This window comes from Petaurus breviceps, unplaced genomic scaffold (assembly GCF_028583685.1).
Source record: "Petaurus breviceps papuanus isolate PSGF00001 unplaced genomic scaffold, PetGlider_PUasm1.0 227, whole genome shotgun sequence".
NCBI lineage: Eukaryota > Metazoa > Chordata > Mammalia > Diprotodontia > Petauridae > Petaurus > Petaurus breviceps.
The window spans coordinates 9,135,084-9,162,454 of NW_027185896.1; the positions used below are offsets into that span (position 1 = coordinate 9,135,084).

Consider the following 27,371-nt stretch of genomic DNA (forward strand, 5'->3'; position numbering starts at 1 on the left):
CCCAGCCCAAGGTCCATCCATATCCTCCGCCCCCACAACTCCTTCTGTAATTGGAGGAATGTTTCATCTAGACTGAGGGCTCCTTAGGACAGAAGGAAGGGGTGCTTTGTTTCCCCCCTCTTGGTCTCCAAGGCCTGCTGACTTCTTATTCCTTCCTTTCCAATGACCCTCCCCCTCCCCTTTACATCTCCTACTAAGCTTTGGTGTGAATGGGGGGGAAGGGGTCCATCAATACCATGTGCCTGAAGCCTCTGTGTGGGGCCCTGGGGTGGCAGTGGGGGGAAGGGGCAACACCTTACCATCTCCTCATCTTCAGCCAGGACCAGGTCATAGGCGCTCAGTGCCACACAGAAGATGATGGCCGTCACACCCTCAAAACAGTGAATCCACTTCTTTCGCTCAGACCTCTGCCCGCCCACATCAAACATCCTGCAAATACCCAGGGCTCAAGTCAGTCTGTGGCTCCTGCTGGTGGAGCTGCCTCTCCTCCGCCTGCCCCCAATTTGGCATTAGAAGGAAACTAGATCCCCTCCTGGCTCCCACCCTGCTTGAGCCTGACGCTGGGCACGTCTCTTCCAGAATCTCAGAGGGCATCTAGTCTAACCAATCTGGGCCCTCAGCAAGTAGTGAGCCAGCTCAATATATCCAGGGACAAGATACTGAGGACATACCAGGTGGCCTGGCCTTCTGCTGGACAGGTTCCAAGGCTAGGAAGTTTTCTTTACCTTGAGACCAAATCTTTCTCTAGTGCTGCCCTCTGTCACTAGCTGGGTTCTCAGTATCAGGTCCTTGCTCTGTTACAGGAGGGCACTGGGGCCAGGCCCAATCTGCTCAGACCTCTCTAGGTAATAAAGGGGTATACAAGTAGGATTAATTATGCTCAGCATCGCCCAATCCCAGGGGAGGGTGGGGATGGGAATTCCTGCCTCCACTTTGGGACCGGGCAGAGCACAGTCCTGTCATCAGACTGTACATCAAGTCGGCAGAACTGACGTGGGGCATCCCAAGTCTGCAGCTTTCCCACTTACTTTGGCTGCCACAGGCCTTAGAGGGCTGCGGTTCAAGGACCAGGAGTTAAACCTCATTCTGAACTCTCCTGTGGGGCACAGTGGTCTAAGGTCTGCAGCAAATGAGCTCTCCCAGAGAGTGGAAAGGCCCCTGGTCCTCACTGGTGCGTTCTGGCCAAGTCCCTTCCTCTCTCTGGCCTTCACCAAATGAGGGCATTGGACTGGTCAATCTTCAGGGTCCCCCCCATTCTCTGATTCCTTGTGGTTCTCAGCCGGATTGAGGCAGCTCAGGCCTCAGCTCCTGCTCCTTCTGAGTGAGCATGTGTCTCCCTCCTTTTCATAGTGACGGATTGCAGAGTGCTCCCAGGGCTACCCCTGGGCTTCAGCCGCATGACCTCCCCAGCATTTGTCCTGGAGGGCAGCTAAGGCAGGTCAGCTGGTCCAAGGGTGACTATCCCCATTTTACAGATGCAAAGCTAAAGCTTCACCAGGTTCGGTGCCTCTCGAGGCCACACCACCAGCAAGAATCTGAGCCAGGATTTAAAACCAGGGTTCCAGGCTCCAGGTCTCTTATTCTCCCCTTTACTCCCTACTACTCATCTGCAAAATGGGAACAGTCAATCATAGTCCTACAATCTGCCTCATGCTAAGTAAACTGTAACGTACTGTTACGAGTTCTCCTGGGCCTGGCCTCACCCCTTCTCCTTGGCAGCAGGGCCCCGGCACACAGCTGCGCCCAGCTCACCCTCCAACTTGCCAAGTCCTTTTCCCTTGGGCAGGGAATCGGGTTCTGGTCCCGGATGTTCCAGTAACTTACTATGTGGGTACAGGCAAGTTTCTCTAGACTCTGGGGCTTTAATTTCCTCATCTTAAAATGGAGGGGAGAGCTGGGCTAGAGCCCCTCCCACCTCTGACATCATGGGATTCTCTAATGAGCACTGCACTATCCTCTAATCATCAGCTCTTTCTCTGGCTCCTCAATAGACATAGCTATGGGAAACAATCCCAGATACCTTTGTTTGAGGGGTCCAACCTTCAGGCAAGGGCCATCAGTGCCCCCTCCTTGGCGGGCTCAGCTCTCCTGGCCTCAATAAAGGCTAACAACCCACCTCTTTGCCTTCGCTAACTCCTTCCAACCCCCTGCCCACTGAGGCAGGCTCAGAGAAGGCTAAACGAAGCAGCTACTTTTCTGCCTGTGCTATTGCAGCTTTCTGTGGGGTGTTCCCTCAGATTTTTTTTTTTGCAGTTACAAAGGTGTCCCCATAGTGACTTTTGAAGGTGATGAGCGTTTGGAAAATACTTTTTTTTCTTCAGGGGGAAAAAAATGGAGGGAGAACCCTATTGGAGCTGGGAGAGCCCCGAGAGGTCATTTAATCCAATTCCCTCAATATGCAGATGTGGAAACTGAGGCCCAGGGGTAGAGAGGGCACTGAGCAGTCACACAGCAAGTGTGTGCTGGCTGGCGCCTGCTGCTGATGCTGTGACTCTCTGCCAGAACTCAGCCCCCAAAGTGGGGGATCTGGCCAGGCCTCCTCCAGAGTTCTGGGGAGAGATCCCTGGAAAATTCAGGGCAGGACAGGCCCTTTCTCTCAGGACACACGTTTGAAGCCTGTCATGGCTGCTCACTACAGCCTTCTTCATTCTGTGACTCAGTTTCCTCACCAGTAAAATGAGGGAAGAGTGGACTTGATATCTAGTCCCATCTAGAGACAAGCCCTGATTCTGACACTTTTCCAGGGGCACACAACAAAGAACAGGCCCCTAGCCCTTCTTTGGATGTGTATGCAAACGCCATCTAGAAAAAAAAGTGTTTGGCCAATATAATCTCATGCCATCCTCATCTAGGGCCTGGAGGGAAAGGGGGCCACAAGAGGGCTACAGGGGCAGAATCGTCCAGCTCAGCTGTGGCAAGCAGGAGGCTGAGAACAGAGCTTCGGGTATTTGGGATTTTCCCTCGAACACCTGACTGGCTGCCCACTCTGGGTGACTGCCTCCACACTCTCCTAGGCCTTCTCTTCTATTCTACAGCCTGTCACTGCTTGTCTGGACGACTCCATAGCCTCCCTGCTCCGATGCATTGCTCAGGACCCTTCAAAGGCTTCCTACTGTCTCTACTTGCTCTCCTGCCTGAGACTCAAGGCCCTCTACAATCTGGAGTGCCTCTGAGGTTGTGCCTCATACTCCCCCTATGCCTCAGCCCAACTAGACAGCTCTATGCCCCAGCAAACTCACCCTATGCCTGCAGGCCTTATCAGGTTGTCCTCATTCCTGGAATACTCTCCCTCGTCCACTGTGGAATCCTCACCCGCCCTTTTTGAAAGCCTGGTTCCAAAGCTAGTTCCTCTAAGAAGATAAGATCCCTCTGTTCCCCAATGACTGGGACCTCAGACAACAAGCACTCTATACACACTTACACAACAATCTTGCTGTTTACCATCCTCTAAGATTATAAACACCATGAGAGCAGGGACAGTCTTATCTGGAGGTATTATGGCTAAAAAACTGGCCTTAGAGTAGGGAACCTTGCCTCAGATACTTACTAGGTGTGTGACCTTAGGCAACTCAGTCTGTTTCTGCATCTGTAAAATTGGCAATAATACCAGCCTCCTGGGATTGCTGTGGGGACCTAGGAGTTAAGGTACATAGTGCTCGGCAAATCTTAAAGGCCAGGTAAGTGTTTACCATGTTTCGTTTGAGTCCAGACCTGTGCCTTTATTAGTGTAGAGCACTTAGGTTAGGAAACTCCCTCTGCCCCTGCACACTACTGACAGTCCACCAGGTCAGCATTTGTCAGAAGTGGGATTTGAACCTAGGTCACTCTGACTCTGAGGACAACTCTTATCTACCACATGGTTTCCCTCTTATGATTAGGAAGTTTTGTTTCTTCTCAACCCCTAACCTTGTGCTCTGAATGCAGTAGGTGCTTAATAAATGTTGACTGTCCTTGACTAGGGACATGCAGCTTCTTGAGGTGAGTCTTTTCATCTTTCTCTGCAACACTCACACAGTGGAAACAAGCAGCTATCACTCATCTGCCCTGACAAAGGGGGAAGGACAGGGATCACAGAACCTGGTGAGCCTGGAAGGCTGGAGGTAGGGCCAGAGACTAGGCAGGATCAGGAGTCTAAGAGCCTGGGGTTATATCCTGGCTCTGCCACGGACCACCTTGTGTGACCCTAGCAATCACTTAACCTTTCTAGGCTTCATTATCTCCATTTGTAAAATGAGGAGGCTGGGCTTAATGGTGTCCTGTGACGTTTTTATATCATTCTTCTTCAGAGAGATTGGTTGAGAGTTTTCTTTTTTGCTTTTATCCTTTCCTGGTTTTACCCACTTACTTGAAGTGTAGGTCCTTGAAGGTGAAATGAGTCTCCACAATACCAGTGGTCTTCACTCGGGTTCTCAGCACATCCTGCTGAGTGGGGATGTAGTCGGACCGAGATATCCTTTCCAGATCATTTAGATAGCTGGGTGGGGTGAAAAGAGGGACAGGGTCAGGAAGGAAGGACCTGAGGAGGTGCTGAGGCATTGAAGCCTGTCCCGAGACATAAGAGAAATCCAGCATTCAATCCACCTATTTGTCCCCGGCATCCCCAGGCCCTAGACATATATTCACCCAAACCCAAAACCTCTCCTTCCCCTCACCGAACACAATGTATTGTGAGTCACCACCCTCACCTATCAAAATTCTCTGATTTTTGCTTCAAACAACTAACACCACTCCCTCACTTTAAAAGCCTGAGCATAGTTTTCAAAGCCCATTGACATCTATGATCTTCCTGGACCCTGGCCATGCCCTGAGAGGGAGATGGGGCAGGGGCTATTACCACCAGCTCTCCTACACCCATTGTTTCAAGCTGAGGAAAATGAGATCCAAAGGAGTTGATTCAACTTGCCCAAGTGCTAGGAAAATGTTTGCTGAAAGAGGAAATTTTTTAAAAATCTGGATCTGTGACTGTTATGCAGAAAATTCTTTCAGTAGATGTGGACAGGCAGCTCATCTGTCACTGACAGTTCCAGAGCTGCTTGGGGCATTGACGGGCTTCAGTGACTTATGCAACGTCACCCATCTAGTCTGTCTCAGAGGCAGGACTTGAATTCAAGGCGTCCAGACTCCAAGCCCAGCCTTCTATCAATAATACGCTGCATTTTCAGTGAGAGCAATAATAGCTTGCATTTCTATAGTGCTTTAGGGTTAATGGAGCATTTCCCTCACCACAGCTTGGGAAAGGAGGCAGCTTGAGTCTGAGTACCCCCATTTTACAGAATGGGAAGTTCTGGCTCAGAGAGGGACAATGATTTGTCAGTCTAGGATGCATAAGAATTGAGAAACCCTGCTCTTCTGACTTTAGGACCAGAGTTCTTTCTACTATCTCATCCTGCCTCTCATGAATTGGTTTCACTTTCCTAGTCTCTTTTTGGGAGAGGGCCAACAGTAAGTACTCAGCCAAGGATGGCGTGCATGGGCCAAAGAGGACGGGAGCCAGGTAGTCCTTCTGCTCTGAGGGAAGCCAGGCTCCAGCTAGGTCTCTGCCATGTAATCTCTGGCATATAATTGGGTTAGAACAAACAGGCTGCCTCTGAACCATTAGCTGGGCTAATCAGGGAATTCTCCAGGCTGTAATCTGGCAATTAGCAGCTCCTAGCTTCCCAGACACAGAATCTCTCCCACCCCAGCCCCACCTTCTCCCAACAGCAGGGTGGGCTGATGCATGCTGGCCTTCCCAGGGAACTGACAGCCCCATCACAGTCTAGGAGCTGGGGGCCTCACAGGGAGGAGGTGGTGCCGACACCTGTTCCCTAGGGCCTCAGCTCCCTTTTACCCGATAATTAACAAAGCTCCTCTCTCATTAGTGGCAAAACACCTTACGGGCAACAGCTGCTGGGTGGAGGCTGTGCAGGAAGAAAGCCCAGCTGGAGTCCTTGATGTTCCAACCAGGCTGGCAAACAGCCTTTGCTAAGTCCCTACTGTGTGCAGATGCCTGGAGTGGGGGCAGGGAGCCAAACAAGGGACAAAAGGGTAGTGAGAAAGCAATGTAGGGCAAAGTACTCTGGACATAGTCAGGACATCTGGACACCAGTCTTGGCTCTGTCACTCACTGTCACCCTGAGCAAGTCCCTTCCTCTCCCTCAGTTTCCCAATCTGTAAAATAGGTTGGATTCGATCACGTCAAAGGCTCCTTTCTAAGTTCTGAATCCAGTGAATTCCAAGAGCCCTCTGGGTCAGAAACACTAATGATTCTGTCAAGAGGTCTAGGAGGCTGACCTGGCCACCATACATAAACAGAAAAGGCAGTTCTGACACGGGCTCTAGTAACATGGGCTCTGTTACCCCTAAATGTCCCTGACCTCACCCTGGTCATGAGACCCCAAAGGATAACTCCTGCTCACTTGTCCTGTAGTGACAGGGCATGGATGGTTTAGTCCCTGAAGGAAAAAAGAAGCATCAAAGCATTAACTAAAGAACAAGATTTGGAAACAGAAGAAATGAGTTCAAATTCTGGTTCTTCTATTTACTAGATGTGTGGCCCTAGCAATCTAATTTCCCTCTCTGGGACTCAGTTTCCTCATCTCTAAAATGGGGATCACCATGCTCAGAGTTGTCAGAAAAAGTGTTCCAGAAATGTGAACTATTATTATTATTTTGAAGGCATAGATAGAATTATATCTGGCCTTCACAAAGACTTCCTCCTGGGAAGAGGAAGTCCTCCCCAGCCTTTGCTAGGGAACAGAATGCTGGGATGGCTGAGTAGAGTAGGTGGGAGGAGACTTCAGTCACCCTAAGTGCAGTGGAAAGAATACTGGATTTGGAATCAGAGGACCTGGATTCAAGTCCCCCGCTGTGTTGACTTAACAGTTGTGGGACCCTGTGCCAGTCACTGAGCTTCTTTGAAGAGGTAGGATTGGATGGCTACCAAGGTCCATCCTGTTTTGCTCTAACCCTCTAAGACTCTCCTTTGGCCTGTGGGCCTAACCTGGCACAGCTGCTTGGAATCTGGGTGATGGACTTCATGACCTGGAGAGAATACAGAAGAGCAGCATGTACCTACAGCCCCTGTGGGCTGGTCTCGGCCCCCTCCACTGCCGGGCTGTAGCCAGCCCAGCTCAAGGCTTCTGTTGCCAACGGGGGGGGGGGTGGAGGAATGAAGAACCCCAGCCTTAGGAACTATTTGTGCTGGGCCCACCCACACTGTCCTGGGCCCCCAAATTATGACCTGTGGATTTAATGAAAAAGCTAAGTTTGGCCTGGCTCGGTGGTGAAGTACATAAGCTGTAAGATAAATGGACTGACTCCCGGTGCTTCACAAAGAAAGGCAGGAAGGCTGGGGTGGGGGCAGGCTTCTCCTCTTCTCCCTTCCTTCTAACTCTCTTCCCTTTCTCTCCTTGCTCCTCTTGTCCTGTTCTTTCTTCTCATCTCCTTGGGGGTCAGACCAGAGGCTCTCTCAAGTCGCTTCCACCCCCTGAAAGTTTGACAGGAGCCCCACATCCTCTGCCCCAAGCAATGGCTTGTCAGCTCAGCTTTCCCACTGGAACTGGGGGCAGGCAGGGGGGAGAAGTAATGACTTTAGGCCTTGGCTGAGAGCTGTGTTGGGGGGCTGGGAGCTGGAGGTAGACAGAAAGGGACAACTGACTGGCATTGGTGGATCCAGAAACTCATAGCTTAGCTGTCTCCCCCTCCCCCCACCCAGATGACAAGGACAGGGATGTTGTCCATGCCAGAGGCCAGGCTTGGAGGAAGAGGAAAGGGCTGTCCAGAGCTTCTGTTGCAACCAGGACATGGGATACAAAGCCAAGGAGGAGGGCCCTCGGGGCTGACACCAGCACTTAGGACAGATGGGAAGAGGGAACAAGCAAAGACTGGGCCTCAGCCTCCTTCTTGGAGGGCCGAAGGATGGAGCTGTCAAACCTAGGAGCCCAGGGCTCAGGATTTGCTAAAACTTGGGGGTTTATAAAGCAGCTTCCTTCTGCACGAGCCCTGTGGGTAAGTGGTCCCAAGTGGTACTGACCTAGTTTACGGATAAGCGAAGGCTGTAGAATTAAAAGGAGCCTTAGGGGTGAGACAGTTGAAGCAGTTAGGACATGGAGGCCTTGAAACAATTGAGTGACTCAGATAAGAAAGCAGCAGGGGCAGAAGACAAACGAAGGTCTTCTGATCCCAAGACCCAGCTTTGATGAACCTTGTAGCCCAAGGCATCCCCCTCCCCCCCAAGCTAGCCCAGCAGGTCCTCTGATGTAGAGGAAGAGAGGTCCCACCACCTTCAGTAAGTCCCCCAGTCTAGCCTATGCTCAACAGCCTTCAGGAATAGCGGGCCTTCTGTCAGGGCTGGGTCACCACCACCTCCCCATCATGCTTACTGACCTGGCTCTCTAGATTCTAAGTCATTACAATATGAGGATTTAAAACAGAAAGGGATCTTATAGGCCATTTAGTCTGGTTATCTCATTCATGGAAGGGGAAACTGAGGCCCTCAGTTTTCTCTAGGGCTTGGAATGCTTTTTGGCATCTCCTGGTGGCTAATGAGGGAAAAGCCAGCTGTGTGGTTTGGGTTCAGGGGCTCCAAGTAGCGCCGTGCCCCTCTCCCAAGCCCCCAGGATTCCCTTCCTAGGGACAAAGTCTTCCATGTAACCATCACCATGGGCCTCCTTGGGCTAAGGGAGACCAGGTCCACACTCACACTGAGGAGATGAGGTGAGAGGGCTACTTCCCAGTTCACACGAACCAGGGGAGACCTCGTTCATTCTCTGGCCTCTTTCTCTAAGGAGGTTCCCCCCAAACGGCACCTCTGCAGATCAGGGAAGCACAGCTTTAGAACCACGGAGACCATCCAGCTAGATCTTCTCATTTTAGGTGGTGAATGGGATAGGCCAACTTTGGGATTCGGGTGGCACAGGACATAAAGGAGACTGCAACTTAGTTCCTGCTTCTGTCACTAACTCGATGTAGGACCCTGGGTAAGTCATATAATCTCTCTGTTCCTCCCTCATGTTCCTCATCTGTAAATGGGGATAATAATAGCACTTACCTCCCAGGGCTGTTGTGCTGATCAAATGAGAGAATATTTGTTAAGTGCTTTGTAGACCTCAAAGTACGATATGAATGCCAGATAACATCATTATTGCTATTAGTAATAAAATAACAAAGTGTCTTGTTCAAAGTCACCCAGGTCACAAGGAGAACCAAGACTGAAACCTGGACCATGGACTATGTGTTCTTTCTGCACACAACACTCTCTCCAGCCCCTCTGTTGACTGTAAACAGTACTCATGGTTACCCAGTCAGGGGGCACTGACCTCTGAAGGGCCTGTTCAGAGACAGGTGGCCTAGTGTGCAAAACATGTCTTGTGCTAGAGACAAGGCCTTAAGGAGATCAGAGAGCCCCTGGGAAGCCCTGGGAAAAACTCCTCCCCCTCTCCTTCCACAAAGATACTGATTTCTTGAGCGACAAGCCCAAGGGCCAGAGCAGACCACAAACTTCTCTACCTCAGTAAGACACCAAGGCACAATGATGTTCCACCTAGAGAAGAGCTCAGATCTGTGAGGCAGTGGCTGGGGGTCAAGGAGGTCGGGAATTCTATTTGGGGACACCTGGCCATGGTAGGGAGCTCAGTTTCCTGAGGCAGTCACCAGCAGGGAGGGTCCAAATTCCACCACTGGCCCAAATTGCTTCTAGTCCTATCTGTGCTAACCATCTGGGGATCTCAGCATTCCCACGAAGTATAGCCTTGGGACCACACCCTTCCCAAACTCTCCCTAGTTCCACTGTCACAGAGCCTTAACGGTTCCGTTCACCCTGAGGTGGCCATCCACTGCCTGCTCCCACATTCCAGCCTGCTGAGAATGAGTCAGGAGAAAAACTCTGCAAGTAGCTGGTGTGACCGTGGGCAAGGCCCTTGCCCCGCTAGGACCTCAGCCTCTTCCCCTGTAAAATGGAGGTGGAGAGGGTGAGAGTGAATGCTCCACTGGCCCTTCCTTGTACTGAGTGTATTCCAGGGCTGCAGGCTGAGGCAGGGCTCCGGCTGGTTGAGGGGGTGGGGCCCTCCACAGGCCAGAAAGCTCAGCAGAGTAGCTGGGCACAGGACTGAAAGTTGTTGGGCCCATTCTGACTTCAGACTTACTGGCAACAGCCCCTAAGTAGGACCCAAAGACAAGTTACTTTACTTCTCTGGGTAACAGTTTTCTCTTGTAAATTGAAGAGGCTGGACTAGATCAGGGTTTGTTTTATTTTTAAAGCAATCAGGGTTAAGTAACTTGCTCAAGGTTACACGGCCAATTATTTCTGGGTGTGGTGCTGAGTATCTGAGCCTGGGATTCAATCTCCAGGTCAACCCGACACTGGAGCCGGTGCTCTTACTCGATGAGCCACCTGGACACTCCTAAAAAGCTATTATGGTGACAGGGATGCTTTTTTTTTTTTTGCCTTTTGGAGGGCAATTAGGGTTAAGTAACTTGCCCAAGGTTACACGGCTAGTTTTTTTGTGTGGGTGGTAAGTGTCTGAGGCCGGAACCGAACTTGAGTCCTCCCAACTCTGGGGGTAGCGCTTTACTCACTACGCCACCTAGCTGCCCCTTAGATCAGGGGTTTTTAACCTATGGTCTGTGAACTTTTTTTCTTTAATATTCTGATAACTATATTTCACTGTAATGAAATATAAGTCTATGCATGCATTTATAAAAACACGATTCTGAGAAGGGTCCATAGGTTTCCTCAGACTTCCCAAGGGGTCCTTGACACAAAAATGGTTAAGATGTCCTAGACTAGACAACTGCTTTGGCCTAGAACCTCTGTCCCTAGGTCAAGTATAAAGGCTCCAAGGCTGTATTCCTAGTTTGGAAGGGAGTCAGAGGAGGGGTCCCTCAGTAGGACAAGGAGAAAGGGCTGCATTTTTCACATGATAGATGGAGAAATCTTGAAAGATCCCAATTCCCACTCAAGTTGGAAGTGGCCCTTCAGCCTGAGAGTGCTGCTGCTTCCCACCCCTCCTCAGCCCTTGGTTCACTACAGAGCAGTGATGAGGAACAGAGCTGCCCTCCCGTCTCCCCTGCTATTTATCTGTTGGTCCTTACTCTCTGAGCACTTCCTATGCTCCAAGGAGGGCTGGAGGACCAGCCAAACGCCCCAGCGTGGGCTTCTCTCCACCCCAGCCATGTTTCCTGGAGGCCCGCCTCTAGGGTGATGCCACCGGGCTCATGGGGGTGACCTGTGAACTTGCTTCCACTATTTCCCAGCACTATTTGGTTCTCGAGCGAAATCAGGGTAAACAACAGAGACTTTCAAATATTGCAACTGAGCCAAGGGAGGCCAAGTCCATTCACAGGCAGAGCTGAGAAGCCACCCCTTCAAGACTCTACCACAGGGGGAGACCTGTTGGATTGGACAGGCTGCCTGGAACCCTAACTGGAAACAGGGTAATGCCTCACAGAGGGACACCTCCTTGGAGCAGAGAGCAGGACAGGGCCTGAAACACAGCACAGGACACTAGAGACAAACTGGATGGAAGGAGAAACTGCATCGCCTGCCCTATGCTCATCACATAGAGAGTTCATGTGGCATAACTGGGCAGAGTGAGAACTGCCCAGGCTCAAATCCTAGGCCCAACACTTCAGGCTCCTAAATTAGTACAGCATCTCCTTTTCTCTCCTTCCCAAGCCCATTCTCTCAGGAAAAGCTCACTAAGCAGGGTTCTGCTTCATGATCTATCTCTCATGGCTGGAGATGCGGGTAAGCTGAGAAGCCTCAGAGATATTGGGGAAATGGCCAGGGTCACACGGCATGCTGGCAATGACCTGCTTCAGTTAGAGCTAGCCCATGTTTGGTGCCCCTTATAAAAAAGGCTTTAGGTGGGGGGTGGCTAGGTGGCACAGTGAATAGAGCACCAGCCCTGGAGTCAGGAGGACCCAAGTTCAAATCCAGCCTCAGACACTTAACAGTTACTAGCTGTGTCTTTGGGCAAGTCACTTAACCCCAATTGCCCTGACCTCCCCCTCCAAAAAAGGCAAAAAACAAAAAAAAAAAGGTTTTAGGAGAGAGCTGGCTCCTGGTGAATGAAGGGTCTGCTTGGGGTGGGGTTGTCCAACAGGTGAGATGTTCAGGAATGCCTGACTCACTGGAGATCAGGGAAATAGGAGCTGGCTTCCCCCCAGGGCTCCTCTGGGAAGAACACTGGAGGGTCTTCTTGGAGCAGGGCTTCTTAAACTTAGGGGCCATCAACTGCTGTTTTGTTTTGATTTTTAATATCTTGCTAATTATTTCAATATGATTGCTTTCCTTTGTCATTCTTTTAAGTATTTAAAATGAATTCTGAGAAGGGGTCCCTAGGCTTCCCCAGACTGCCCAAGGGATTCATGACACAAAAGAGATTGAAAAGTACAGCCACCTGAAGGTATCACACCTTCAGACCCCTCCCCAGAGGAGGGTAGCTCTCTGAAAACCAGCAGGCAGGCGAGTGCCCTGACATGGTGCATGGGAGAAAGAATGGAAGCCAGGATTCTCTTCCACCATGCTTTAGGGTGTAAGATGGTAACTGAGGGAAGGAAGGGTTTCTCCTTACAGAGAAACAGGCCAATTATTCAATCTTCTGTGAAGGGGAAAAAGCACAAGAGAATTCTCAAGAGCTTGGTCTGAGGAAGAATGGTGCAGTGAAAAGAGAGTTGGAGCTGGAGGTCCCACATTTGCATCTCCCCTCTTTGGACCTCATCGATAATTGGTTCTAAGGCCCTTCCCCTCTCAATCCATGACCCTGAGACCCAGGCCCTGCACACGGGCATGGCTGCTGACTGCTCCTTATAATCCGGCCTACATAGGCTGCCCCCAATGCCACCATACTGCTTTCTAGCACCCTGCAGTGGAAGACGTGCATTCTCATCCTAATCTCACCACTAACTGCAGCGTGGACCCGACCAAACCAAATCCCAGTCCCTTTGCTGGGCCTTGGTAACCTAAGTGGATGAGACCATCTTTAAACCCCATTTCAGCCTGGATACTTCATAACTCTGTGGCTCCCCACAGCCTAGAAGGCAAACTTGTTCAAGTCAACAAACTTTTTCCAAGTGTTGACTATGACTAAAGCTCTGTGCTAGGTACTGGATTATGCCCAAATAGGTTACCTGCCATTCAAGGCTTTCCATGTTCTGGGCTTGTGGTATAGATCTCAATGACCTGGGCTTCAGGTCAGTCCGGTGTGGATATAATCTTCCCAGAAGCAAATGTGGGGGTGGAGAGTAGGAGGCGGCTGGCCTCTGGTGTCTTATCCACTTTCTTTCCAGATGTTACATTTAGGTAAGAGATAGAATATCCAAACCACTGTCTGTGGTTGGACTCCTCAGCTCCCAAAGACAAGGATGCGGGTAAGAAGCTGGCAAGGGGCCAAAGGCAAGGGCTAAAGGGAGGTATGGGTCTGAGAGATGGGCTGACACTCCCCAAACTCTCAATGCTCACCTCCTCTTAGACCTCATCCTAAGGGCTCCAACAGAGACTCTGATCAACCCCCTCCCCAGCAGGGCTGGGGGGGGGGGGCATGTGGGAACGTTCCTTTGCTGATTACAATGTGTCTCCAAAGTTATCTCAGTTCCTTGGGGATGACTGTTTGTTTGATGCTGGGCCCAAGCAGCCCAGGAGGTTAGGGCTGGGGGTAGCCTTGGCAGGGGACCTGTCGAGACTGGGAAGGGCCAATAAATTCTCCTCAAGAACAGGGAGCTAAGCAGTCCCCATTCTGAACCCTGGGAAAGTATGACAGTGTGAACATTTGATACTGTAGCAAGGTGCAGAGAAGAGAGCTGGTCCAAGAATCGAGAGCTTGGATTCTAGGCCCTGACTCAGAACAGACAAGTCCTTTCCTCCTTCTGGGCCCCAGGGACTTCCTGTACAAAAAGGGTCAGCATGGCATGGTAAAAAAGTGCAGGGGAGCTGGGTTCAGATCCCAAGTCTGACCCTTCCTGGCTGTGTGACCTTGAAGCCCATAAGTCATTAAACCCCTTTGAGGTTGTTTATTCCAAAAGGGGATAATGCCACCTGTTATCACATGTCAACTGTAAGGAAGGGCCTTGGTCAACCTTAACACTGTGGAGGAATGGAATCCTTACTGATGCCAGAATATAAGCTCCCTGAGAGCAGGGATCACATGTTATTGAGATCTTACCCCCCACGCCCACCCAGTACAGGCCTGCACCCACAACGCTCAATGAACAACAGGTTTTTCGAAGTCAAACATTTAACTAGTGGAAGGGGCCTTCAGTGAGTGGGAGAGCAGGGTATGGGCTTTGCCATACAAGGATTTGCACACAAGTATCTGGGCTCTCTCCTTCTAAGAGGTCTGAGAAAGAGTTGTGACATTTACTGGAAGGGGGAGAAATCAGACTTCTCAGATCAGCGGGGGATGGAGAAAGGCTAGCACTGTGAAGGATTCAGTTACTCAGGCTCGCTCCCTGAAATCCAAACATCACCAGCAGCCCTAAGAGACCCTAAACCCTGGAAAGAGCTACTCTTAATCTAATGGCCAGGAGAGCATGTGACCATTGGAAATATAGGCTTCCTAAGGAAAATCCAAAAAAGATTAGTGAGCAGGGTCATGACCCCAAGGCTGTCCCAGTCTGGCTCCAGGAAGGGCCCCCTGCAAGGGGTGACCTGATCCACCAAGGGAAGGGTTGGGGAGACTCTAGTCATTCTAGACTATCTCCATTCCTTTGGGGCCCTTAGTCTTCAAGAACTTCCAATTAAAATGCAAGTATCTGTGGAAAGGTTTAAGCCCTGTTAGCTAATTCCTCAGCTGAAAGTAAGGCCAAGAGCTAAGCCTGATGGGACAGAGGAAGAGCAGAGAAGGCAAGACCCCGGAAGCTAGATCAGGAGGTGTGTGATTTCCTGGGTGTCCTTGCCTATGGAACTCCGTCTGGGCTCCAGTTTCCTTATCTATCAAATGAGAGGGTTACATGGGATAGGGCTTCTTAACCTGGGATTTAGGAACTTGTTCTTTTAAAAATGTGAAGAACTGTATTTTGGTAGAATTGGTTTCCTCTGTGATGCTTGGCATTTTATTTTATGCAAATAAAGGCATTCTGGGAGGGGTCCTCAACATCAAAAAAGTGAGGTGGCCCTGGTCTAGGGGACCTTGACGGTTTGGGTCAGTTCTGTGGCACAGAATCCTGTTAGTCTTCCCAGGGGCCAGAAAAGGAGCTTTTTGAGGGCATCAAGGCAACTTTGCCAGGCCTGCCGGCAGGACAGGAAAAAATTTCATTTTGGGGCAGCCCAACCAGTTTTATCAGTCCAAGCTTTATGTCAGCTTCTGGAGGACACTGAGCATATGTCTAAGAGGGGCAGGCCTAGCTTTCCATCTATTCGTACGACTGAAAGCCAGGGGTATCACAATGCACAGAGCACTGGGCCTGGAGTCAGGAGAACAGGAAGAAGAGGAAGAAGAGTTCAAATTCAGCCTTAGACACTCAGGAGTTTTGTGACCTTGGACAAGTGACTGCATCTTTGCCTGCTTCAGTTTCCTCTACTGTAAAATGGGGATAATATTAGCACATGTCAGAGGGTTGTTGTGAGGCCCAAATGAGAGATTTGTAAAACACTCAGCACAGTGCCCGGCTTATAGTAGGTGCTTAATAAATGCTTGTTCTCTTCCTTCTCATGCTAGCAACTGGCCTTCCTCCTAGTGGTTAAAGGAGCAGTGCCGTCCTCTCCCTGTCCCTGTACTGGCCTCTCTTCCACCCTTCAGGACTCTGGTCCTGATCCCTCAGGCACATCTCCCCCAGCGCTAGGCTGGCAGCCAGCTTCGGCAGAATCCATTTTGTACAGTCTATACTTCCCCAGAATTTGGGAGGTCAGCTACCCCCAGGCTCATATCCCCTAAAAAATTGTGGGGTTTGTCCCTCTGTCTCCAATGCCTCTGATCTGCCAGAGTCAGACATGCCGTCAAAAGCCAAATAGCTTTGTGCATATGTCAGGCTTGGAGTAGGGGACTTGCTTCTGAGTTCCTGCCAAGCGTGTCCAGGGAGCTGCTGGGTAAGTTCCCGGAGGGAGCAAGAGCCCAAACAGAGCCGCTGAATGAATGAGCACATGTCCTCCTCAGCAGGAGGGTCAGGTGCCCAGGGCTTTCCAGTGAAAGACAGGGCACAGAGCAGGGGCTGAATCCTATCTCCAGCATCAGGATTCAAATGCAAGTCAGCTGTGTGACACCCTTCACAGTGTGAGCCTCAGTTTCCTCAACTTGCCATTTATCTGGAAAATGAGGACAACAGTGGGGAAAGGCCCAGCCTGGCTTATCAAGTGGTTTGAAGAAAAGTGCTCTGTGAACCCTGAAATACCCTTGAAGAGATTTGTTCCTGCTCCCTCTATTCCCATATTTTTGGCCCTGCTCACATCACAACAGGCTTTGCAAGATCTTCTTGCAGCTCTCAGGGACCTAAGACTGCACTTTTAAGAAATGCTCAACCCCCTGAAAAAAGCACTTAGCACAGTGCTGGGCACAGAGCAGGCACTAAATAAATGCTTATTCCCTTCCTGTGTTAGGTTCTCTCCAGAAGGGAGGTGGGAGTTTCTCATTCATCTTTCTTAGGCTTCATCTGAAGGACTAGAAACCAGGTGTCTGACCTCCCAGGCCAACACCAGAGCCCTAAAAATGACCAAGAGATGGACCTTTCTTTGGCTGGCCTGGAGGGGTCACAGGGCTATGTGTGGAGGGCTAGGAGGCTGGGGTCTATCCCTCACTCTATAGGGCATCTGGGGCAGATCTCCTTAATATGCTGTCCTGAGCCCCCAAATGGAAGGGAACATGACCTCCTCTAAGGGCCATGTTAGGGTGTAATGGAAAGAACCTGGATATACCTGGATTCAGGCCCCCCTCCCCCATGTCCCAGCTGTGTGACCTAGGGCGTTATTTCACTTGTCTTGGAAGGAGCTTCTTCATCTGTAAATAAGAATCCAAGTACTTAAACAAGCTGTCCTCCTCACTGTGTTGTTGTGGGGAAGATGCTCAGTAAACTCTGACTGGGACAGAAATGGGGGTTTATACTGTCACCAGTCTATGACATCTCAGAGCCTCATTTGACCCTTTTTGACACACATCTGGCCCTGCATGATAGTATTCTGTGTCTGTCTTATCTTTTTATCAGATTTTGCTTGAGTTCTACGAGCTTAAATGGGGGCTGTGTTTTAGCCACCTGCCTCTTAAACCATGTGGTTCAAGACCCTCCGTGCAGCAGGACCTCAGGGAATGTGAGTGACTGAGGGGAGATATAGGGGAGCTGGTCTTTCCAGGGCCCTCCTTCCTGTCACATCCTTCCTGTCACATACCCTTCCTCCCAGGGACTGTGTGTGTGTGTGCGCGTGTGCGCGCGTAATCTGTCTGAGTCCTTGAGAACACAAGCTCTAACATTCCACCCTCTCACCCGCCCTGAATGTCCCTTCTCCACCCTACCCACTATGCCTGAGATGCAATCTAAGATAGGTTTACAGATGATCCCAAGAATCTCCCAGGGGCCAAGTCCCAGGCCTGCCCCTCCTCAGAAGCCAGTGAGGTACTCACTAGGCAGCTGAATCGTTGAGCTGGTACTCCCGGGAGCGGCCAAAACAGGCCTGCACGCCATCATCTGACCACAGCCTCCGGATCACACTGGCCAGGTCGTCTGGCATGATTCCCTGCTCCTCTGCAGTACAGGATAGGGCAAACAGCTGGCGGGCATCATCCTGGGGGCAACACAGAGCACCAGGGTCAAGAAAGTTTCCTTCTGGCAGGGCCAGGGGGTACCAGGTATCCACCTCAGATCTTTCCTCTGTCTCTCAGTTGAGAGCTGAGAGACTTGGGCAGGGGCTCACTGAAAAACAAGAGCCTAGAGCCAGAGCCAGCAGTGACTTCCCCTCTATGGACCTCAGTCTTCCTATCTATAAAATGGAGCTTATAACCTAGGTACCTACCTACCTCCCAAGAGTGCTATGGAGAAGGCACAATATCACTTGTACAGCAGCAGAGAAATGGGAGCTGTCCTTTTTCTTCATGGAAGCTCTGCTAATGACCTGGCAGGTGACCTTGGCAAAGTCCCCTCATTTCTCTGGAACTCAGTTTCTCTATCTGCACAAGGCAACTTGAATCATAGACTTTCCAAGTCAGTAGGGAACTCTGGTCATTCAGTTCAATCTCTATCTAAAATTCCCCAAAAGGTCACCCAGTGATGACCAGTGGGCACCCAGAATCTACTTGAAAACTCCCAGCGATGGGACACTCCCCACCCATGGTGATTGGCCCATTCCATCTGTGGCTGGCCAGCTCTCCTCGTGAGGAATTCCTTTTTCTATGGAATCAGAATCTGCCTTCTCTGCCACATTCCCACCCACGGCTCTATGCTCTGCCCTCTGAGGCCGAGCAGAAGGAGTCTTATCTCTCTTCCACAAAAGTGACAGCCCTTCAAATACCTGCAAACAGTTAGCTAGAATTGCCCCACCCCCCACCCACTTAGTCTATGTTTCTCCAGGCTAAACATCCCCAGTTACGCCCACAGAATCTCAGAATTCGTTATCTCTCCTTAAGAGGAGAGGTGGCATGGTGTCACAGGTGGGAGAGAACCAGCCTGGGCTCCAGAAAGACCTGGGTTTGAGTCTGAGCCCATGCACGCACTCACTATGGGGCCCTGGCCCAAGTCACTTCCCAAGCTCTTGGTGCCGCAGGTAAACTCTCTGAAGCTACAGGACAGGACATAGGGAGAGCTGTGGATGGTATGATATCACAGGCCCTGTCCCTACCCCAGCTCAGCCACAGAGCATCCAGAGACGCTTTGCCAAATGCTGAGATCCAGGCACACAGTGTCTATGGCCTCCTCTTGTTCGAGGGATGGTGGGCTCATCTTCCCTGAAGGGCCTCGAGCAGGGCAAGATGCCGCTTGTTGGGCATATTAGACAGGACTCTTGTTCAGACTCAGTGTTCACTGGGGCTGGTGCCCTCTGAGATGCCTTCCAACACTGCTACTGTCATCTCTTCACCTGGCTGGAAGAGATGCTCCCCAAGGAATCAGAAAGTACCAAGTTTTTGTGGCCCACCATGCTAGCTATGAGTCTCTCAGCTCTGATGTTCTAGGTTCTAATGTCCCTTCCAACTCCATATACTCCATGTTCTGTGGTCCCAACTAGCTTGGACATTCTGTGTTTTAAGTAAGGTCTCTCTCAGTTCTGACAGACTATTTTCTAAAGGCCTTTCTAGCTTTGAAATCCTGTGAAGACATGTATCTACCCTTCTGATGTAGCTGCCTAGCACCTGGCCCCAGGGGAAGAAGGCAGGACAGGAGAATGGACGTACCGCTCTAGAAGGGTCCCCAAAGTCAATCTGCAGGTTGCCCATAGCTTTGATGATGGCCATGATGGACTGGATGGTGTTGCTGTAGACCACGGCCTTGTACTGCCGGCACTCCTCCTCTGAATAACCATCCTCATGAATGATCCTGTGGGGGAGGGAAAAAGTTAGATTCCCACTCTCTTGGCTAGATATCCCCCACCCCCACCCAATCCTGACCACCTCATGTGGGGCAGCTTCTTCTCTCACTGGCCTGCTCTGGCATGCTCCAGAGACAAAGGCTAGCTGCTTCCTTCGCAGGGCAACTCACCCTTGGGGCTGCCACTGACAGCCACTGGGCCAAGACAGGCATCAAACCGTACAAATGATGCCCAAGGAGAATACAACAAGAGTGGCTATTTCCCCAGTACTTTAAGGCCTACAAAATACTTTTATAAATATTATTCCACCTGAACCTCACAGGCACCCAGGGAGTTAGGTCCTACAGGTACTGCTGCCTCCAATTAACAAGACAGAGGGAAGAAAATGAGGAAACCCCTCAGGCCTCAGTCTCCTCAGAGAAGTTAGCTGATCAGTGGTCACAAGGATAAGTGGACACAGATCCCTGGGTGAAATGAGCACAGACAGAGTTGCCCTTGGCCCTTGCATCCTTAGGTCAGGCTATGATGCCTTTGCTGGGAACACTGGGCCCCCAAGGCTACAACTGGAGGTGGAGGGCAGGGAAGGGGTGAGGCTGGCAGATAAAGACATGATGGCAGCTGGTAGACACTCAAGTCATGTGCAGCCACCAGCCCTGAGCTCCTTCCCAGTCATTCTCTGAAATCTGATTTGCATTGTAGGATTTCTCTTCAAAGGACTAAGGCTCAAATGCCAGCTTTGCTGCTTACTAACTCTATGATTTTGGGCAAGTTATGACCCCTAGGCCTCAGTTTCTTCAACTGTAAAGTGAGGTAGTTAAACTAGATCAGTTCTCCTAGGTCTGAGTGTTCTGAACCTAGCTCCTGATACTGCTCAGTGAAGGATCTGAATAGAAGGCACAATCCCTTTGGGTTGGGGATAAAGAAAAGGGACATCCCTCTTCTGAGGGTCCACCCTTCTGTCCCTACTGTACATTGTGGTTGTTACTCCCCAGACTCAGGCACTAGGAGCAGCTGGTAGGGTCAGATCAGGCCATGGAAAGCTCCTAGGGTGGCCCCAACTGAGGGGTTGTATGAGGTCATGATGCTCTCCAAAGGGCCTTGGTCTGGCAGCCAGCAAGTGTGGGCTCTGGCCCTCACTCTAATAAAAGCTGGCTGTGTGACTCTGGACAAGTCATTGCCCCACACTGGATCTTGGCTTCCTCCTCTTCCTTCTAGACCTAAGGCCCGAGCCCTCCATGGATCTTAGGGGGCAGAACATAAGGAAATCTTGAGAAGACATTTCTATAGGGGCGAGTTCCAGTCCAGGGGTCCCAGAATGAGGGACAGACCAGAAGGCCCACATTTAGACAGGGATGGCGTTACTCCTTGATATTGGAGATCTTGGCTCTATTTGGCCAGATACTAAGCCTAGAATTTTAGATGTGGAAGGAATGGCCCTGGGGACATAGCATGGCAGGCCAGGTGAAGAGACTTTAGAACACAGACTGTCCCAGCTGTAGGGGCCCATTTCATCCAAATCTCTTATTTTATTCAATCACTTATCCAACAAGCATTTATTTTACATAAGGGGAAATTGAGGTCCATAAGGAAATGACTTGCACAAGTTAGTAAGAGGGTCAGCACCAGAACCCAAGCGGCCTGTCTCTAGTCCACAGCTTGATCCACTACTGGCTAAAGAGAGGATGGGGCTACAAGCTTATGATCTGAGCAGTCCTGGGCTGCTGTGGGGTGGGCCTGGCCTGGTCACTTCTGAAATATCTTCCTTCTCCAGCTACATGCAGAGGGAAGGCAGCTACTCTAGGGGTTAGAGGAAGCAAAGGAAGCCTGGGGCCAGTGGTTGGGTTCCAAGATGGAACCATCCACCGCATTCTTAGCTCTCATATACACAATCCACGTTTGCATATCTCCCTGTACTCCCCCACTGCCCTCCACACACATATATTCCCCTCTGCATATCCAAGTGCCTCCACTAACCAGCATCATGTGTGTGTGTAACAGCATCCTTTAATCAACCAAGAACCATCACTTACTTCATCTGTTTTACAATTGTGCTCTTCCCGGACTCTCCAGCACCTGCAAAAAAAGGAGGAGAGGTTGGTGATCAGGCAGAGCCAGGCCTACAGCCACTTGGGATCCAGGGGCAAGGGGAGGCTTCTCTGACAAGACACAGAAGGAAGGCCTAGCCAGGTTGGCACAGGTACAAGGCATATGCTTGAAGGAGCTTTTCCAAGTAGATTTTCTCCCTTACCAAGGGGTACTGAGGCCTCTGGGGTAAAAGCAATTGTCCCCAGCCTTGCTTGCCCAAGTATGCTACTGACCCACTCTTGGGTACATGCCCCTGGCCTTTCCCTTCCATTAGCAACCTCCTCCATAGGAACTGTATGGTTCAGAGCAGGGATAGCCCTTTGGAAATTACCAAGTGTAATGATGGAAAATGGGACTTGTTATTATCATCATTCCATGCTTTAGTATCCAAGAGTAAGGTCTTCCTTGGAAGGTCTCCTGGAAGGTGAAGCAGGCCTCGGGTGGGCTTGGGAAGGCTGAGACAGTTCTATTTGTCATGTCCTCCCAAGCCTGAAGCAGTGTGGGATGGGTTTGGCCAAGAGCTTGTCTTTTGTTCCCAGAACACTTTTGCTAAGAGTGGTGAGAATCATCTCCAGGGAGCTGGTCCATCCCATAACCATTAGAAGGGCTACAAGAGTGGAGGGGCCACCCACATGGGTGAAACTGAAGCCCCTTGACATCTTAAAGTACACTCTACCTAAATTGGAACACTCATCATTGTCCAAGGCCATCCAATGCTTTCCTTAAAAAGAAAAATTCCCTCATTATGACAAACTTGACAAATATCAACACATTTACCTCTACAAAGAACGAGAAAGGACAATGAATCTCCACTGAATCCAGACTTTTTCACCCCATGCTTTCAACATTGTTTCTTCTTCCCATCTGATCTGCCCTCCCACCAAAGCTCTCCGCGATACATCTTTCATGCCCTTCAAGGCATCTCTTCCAGAAAGCCTTCTCTGGACATCCCCCAGCCCAGAGGACTGTGGCTAGTGCCCAGTAACTGCCCTGGGCCTTCTGGGCCACTCTGCAGCTGAGCCATAGGAATGAGAGCTAGCAGAGACTGTGCAGATAATTTAGTCCAATCCCTTCAGTTTCTATAGGGCAGGAAAGGGAAGCACAGAGAGGTGAGCCCTGCCTTAGCTCTGGTAGGCAGTGGGCAGTAGGAGAGGGATGTGATGCTCTTTCCATTAGGCCAGAATGTCTCTTCTAGGCTCCCACTTCCCCTATCTAAAGTGCTTTCCTGACTCTCATCACATTTTGCTTTGTATTACAAGTATGTGTGTCCATGGCTCAATTTCCTTATCCGTAAAATGGGTCCTACAGGTCTGTTGCAGCATTCAATCTGTGATTCTAAGCCAGAGCCTAGGATTTCACTCTGTCTCCTCCTCAGCCCAGTATCCTGCACACAGTAGGTCTTGGTAAAGGTACAGAGAAGGTGGGATCAGCGGCACTCAGTGAAGCTTGGCTGAGACCATGACCCCGTGACGGAGGGCTGCAGCACCCAGGGGAGGCATCCCACTCCCTCAGTCAGGGCCCACGCCCAGACCTGGAGTGCACTGGGTCCAGCTCTGCCCCCTGACTTCCCTAAGCACAATGGCAGGAACTTGGAGCTGAGGTGTGGCCGGCTTTGCCTGGCTTCCGACCCCATTTCCCCTAGTCACAGAGGGTGGGGACAGCCTTGCAGGCCTCTGAGGCTCCCTGGAAGGATGGCCCCATCCATGGTCTTTTCCCCAGTCTCTCAGCTCCTTTCCAGGAGATCCCTGCCTCCCCAGACCAGTCGGCAGGCAGAGCATCCCCAGCTTGGCTGTTACTCTTCCTGGGTGGCCTTGGACAAGTCTCCACTTCCTTTGTACTCAAAACTGGAACAACAAAGACAACTCCCTCCTGCCCTCCCCAGGACCTCCGGAGAGCTCTGAGCTCTCTAGACGCACAAGAGGAACTCTGGTGTTCCCATTATCCTGAGGACTGGTGTGGCGGCCAAGAGAATGAAGATCACAGGTGACCAGTCACATGTCACCCAACAGTCCTAGGCTCCGACTCACTGGGCTATGGAAGGGACCTCAGCGTCTTCTAGGCTACAGACAAGCAGATTAAGCACCAGAGAAGCTGAGAAACTTCCCTAAGGGTCACAGAAGGAATGAAGCCAGGATGTGAACCAATATTCTTCAGCTTACTGATTTTAAATATTAGAGCCAGGGGTAGTATGAATTTCAAACGCACAAGATGATCCTCTCAAGTCCTTTTCAGAAGCCTGGCATTCTATGCTGGGGGCTTCTTAACCAGAGGGACATGAAGTTGGGGCTCTGAATATTCTTTGTGATGCTCTGGACTTTATTTTGCACATTTAAAAACACAACTCTTAGAAGGAGTATGGAGGCTTCCCCAGACTGCCAATGGAGGCAACCTTTCTTCTGTGGTATGAGGTCATTTCCATGCCTCAGCATCCAATCCTGGGCCTTTCAGAGGGGTATGTGGCCCCCCACAGCTGCCACCTCCAGCCTAGCTAGAGAATGCATCTGTGGGACTCAGGGCCCATCTGCAGCCTTGGGCCCTGGGCTGCTGCCTTCTGAGTTCCAGCAAAGAGGTTTCCTGTGGGTCTCAGGCCTGTGGGGAATTCAAGGCCCACTATGGTATAAAGAATAATGTCTCATTTCTCCAGCACTATAAGGTTTAGAAAATACTTTCCTCACAATCCTGGGAGGTAGGCCTTGCAAGTACAATTTTATAGATGAGGAAACTGAGGCACCACCAGTATGTTAAGTGACTTGTAGCTGGATCTCCAGGTTTTGGGTCTTGGTCCTCTCCATTACAATGTACTTTACATTCTCTCTCTCTCTCTCTTTTCTTTTCGCTTTTTGGAATGGGGTAGGGCAGGGCAATTGGGGTTAACTGACTTGCCCAAGGTCACACAGCTAGTAAGTGTTAAGTGTCTGAGGCCAGATTTGAACTCAGGTCCTCCTGACTCTGGGGCTGGTGCTCTATTCATTGCATCATCTAGCCACCCCAACTTTACATTTTCTAAATAGCTCCAGCAGAAGACCAGGTCTGGCCCTGTTGCTACTTCTAGTTATTGAGGAGTGTATCTTGCAGATGCTAAGTGGGCACCAAACCTTGAAGGAAAATCTTCAGGTTTTGTTCTAAGGTCTCTGAAAACAAGCACTGGAGGGCAGCTAGGTGGTGCAGTGAATAGAGCAGCAGCCCTGGAGTCAGGAGGACCTGAGTTCAAATGTGACCTCAGACACTTGGGCAAATCACTTAACCCCAAATGCCCTGAGCTCCCCGGCTTAAAAAAAGCAAAAAAACCCAACAAACCCCAAAACCAAAAAACCAAGCATTGGGATAGAAAGTCTGGAGCCTCTCATCAACTGCCTCCCACCCCTCTACTCTACCCTATGGAGTAAGTAATACCTGCCATTATGGTTGGTGCCAACAGCTTCTGCCCATCTCAAGGCTTTGAAGGAGACTGGCTTCTCCCATCTGCTACCATGGAGAAGGCTCAGGCCGGGCAGAAGGTGGACAGATGGATCTATTCACCTGGCTGCCCAGACCCCTTCGTGGTACCAGGCAGTACCTAGGGGCCTTGAGGATGATAAAGCGCATTTCAGGCCTTCTGCCCACCATGCCTTTCCTATGTCTAACCAGGTGTGGAGATCATCAGAGGGCCCGGGTCCCTCCTCTCCCCCTCCTTCAGCCTGTCAAACATCTTCTCCTGAAGCCTGGGGCAATTACAGTGCAGTCTTTCCAAAGGTGGACGGTGGGGAGCCACGATGCCCCCCGGGATCTGGCCCAAGCACAGCACAGAGCACCGAGTGCAGAAGAGAGATCAAACAGGCATCTACCGATCCATGTATGCCATGCTGTTCAGCTGGTAGGACAGGGAAGCGTGAGGCGATATTCTTGCTTCCAAGCAACATTACCTGGTTCTGGTATTGAGAGACCTTGCCCCTCCTCTGAGACCTCTCACAGAAAGCAGCCCAGTGGATCAATAATTCCAATTCACTTGTACTCTGAAGTTTTAGAACAACACTTTCTAGACAATAGGTAGTTAGCAAAAGTATGGTTATCCCTATTTTACAGACAGAGAAACTGAGGCTTAGACAGGTTAAACAACTTGAACATGGTCACACAGCTATGAAGCAAAAAGCTGACATTCAAACCTAAGTCTTCAGATTTCAAATCCCGCTTTCCCACTATGGCATGTGTATTTCTCTTCCTGAGCAAGCTGAGCCCCTGCATGGAGTTGGCAGCCTAGCCCTGGCTATGCTAGAGATCTGAGCTCGAGCACAAGTGGCCCTCCAGGCAGCAGGGAGCCTGCATACACCATCCAGGGGCTGGAAACTGAAGGGGATAAGGTTCCTGAGGCAGAGCCCCTAGCCAGTTCATACAAACTCATGCCATCCTGAGCAACCAGAGCCTCACTCATGAATGATGCAGTAAGATGCTTGTAAAACATTTGCAAACAAAATGCTTGCTCAGTGCTAAGGCCCCACCTTCCCAACTAGCCAGGGTCCTCTGGTTTCCCATCTGACTTAGTAGGAGGGGTGGGGAGAGGAGAGAACCACGAACCTCCTGTCATCTTCTCCTTTTCCCTTTCTTTCTGAGAAACCCAAAATCTGTTCCTATGCATTAGTAATCCCAATGAATCCCAAGGAGTGGCCCTGGAGTGGGTACTGTAGAAGCATCACTGAATCTGAAACCAGGGGACCTGCTTTGAATCCTGGTTCTGTTGCTTGTTTCCCCTGGGACTCTGGGCATGGGCTTCTCCCCTCTGCCTCAGTTTCCTGATCCGTATTAAGAGGTGGCTATACTAGATGAGCTCGGCAGTCCTTCGAATGCTAAAGATTCTGTGGCTGCCCCAGGGTGGAGGGCAGGGGCAGCTGCCTGGAAGACCAGAAACCAGAGCTTTTCACAAATGGTACGGCCTAGATAATTGTATCTTGAAGCAGATGGGGGTGGGGCAGAGTGTGGAGGACTGAGGAAGCCCAGTGAACAGAGATGGGACTGGGAACATTCAGACCCTTTCATTGAGGGCTGGAAGGGACCTTATGGATCATTTAGTACAAACCCCTCACTTCCCCAATGAGTAAACTGAGGCCCAGGGAATTAGTGGGTGGCAGTAGAGCCAGGATTTGAACCCAGGTGCCTCTCAAGCCCTCTCCCTCACTGCTTTTTCCTTCACACCAGGCTTCCCCCTCATTCCAGGAACAGCTGTCTCACCTCTCTCCTATGAGACAGAATGCTGTGTGTGGAGCCCGGGAGGCTCTGGGGGGAAAGGCCCCATGTGACCCTGGTGTCTTTACTACTGTGTCACCCCCCATCCACCTCTTGTCCACCTCTCAGCCTGACGTTCTGATTCTCTCCAAAGGCTGGCCTGAGGGGAGTGAGCAAGTCTGAGCCTGACTTCAATGATCATCGCTGGGAAAAGCCATCCCTGAGGAGGAGATCCTGGCCTGGCCCAGAGCTTCAGGAGGTGGAGAGTGGATGGGAAGGTCTGCTGCTGATTCCTCCCTGGCAGGCCTGGGAACCCCTGGGATGGAGGAGGGGAGGTGAAAGACAAAGGCAGAGCTGCCCTCCCACCAAGTGCCCTCCCACAGGCACAGTCTGGGACCTGGGAATCATTCCTCGCCTCTCCTGGGGAGCAAATCAGGGGCCCCTTCAGGAAGGCCTAAGGCCTGAGAGTTAGGGGAACAGGATACTAACCAGGTCATGCAAACAATCACCCAGATACTGGCCAGGCAGAGGCAGTGTTCTTGATGCTTTCCAGGGAAATGAGCGTGGTAGCCCCACAACAGGAAAGGGAGGATCAAGCTGCCTGGGGGAAGAGGGCATTGAAATATGGGGACAGGCTGTGGCCAGTCATTTCAATTACCAGAGTCCC

General features: G+C 50.8%; 1 protein-coding gene across 2 annotated transcripts in view; it reads right to left on the bottom strand.

Annotated features, from left to right (window-relative positions):
- GNAI2 (G protein subunit alpha i2) overlaps positions 1-27,371 on the bottom strand; it is a 95,291-nt gene that overhangs the window by 6,906 nt on the left and 61,014 nt on the right. For both annotated transcript variants that reach the window (XM_069095673.1, XM_069095674.1), the window contains exons 2-6: positions 21,454-21,496; positions 19,290-19,431; positions 17,529-17,689; positions 4,346-4,474; positions 300-429 (exon numbers count right to left, since the gene is read on the bottom strand). In XM_069095673.1, the coding sequence (XP_068951774.1) occupies positions 300-429; positions 4,346-4,474; positions 17,529-17,689; positions 19,290-19,431; positions 21,454-21,496 (605 nt within the window). The remainder of the gene's footprint in view (positions 1-299; positions 430-4,345; positions 4,475-17,528; positions 17,690-19,289; positions 19,432-21,453; positions 21,497-27,371) is intronic.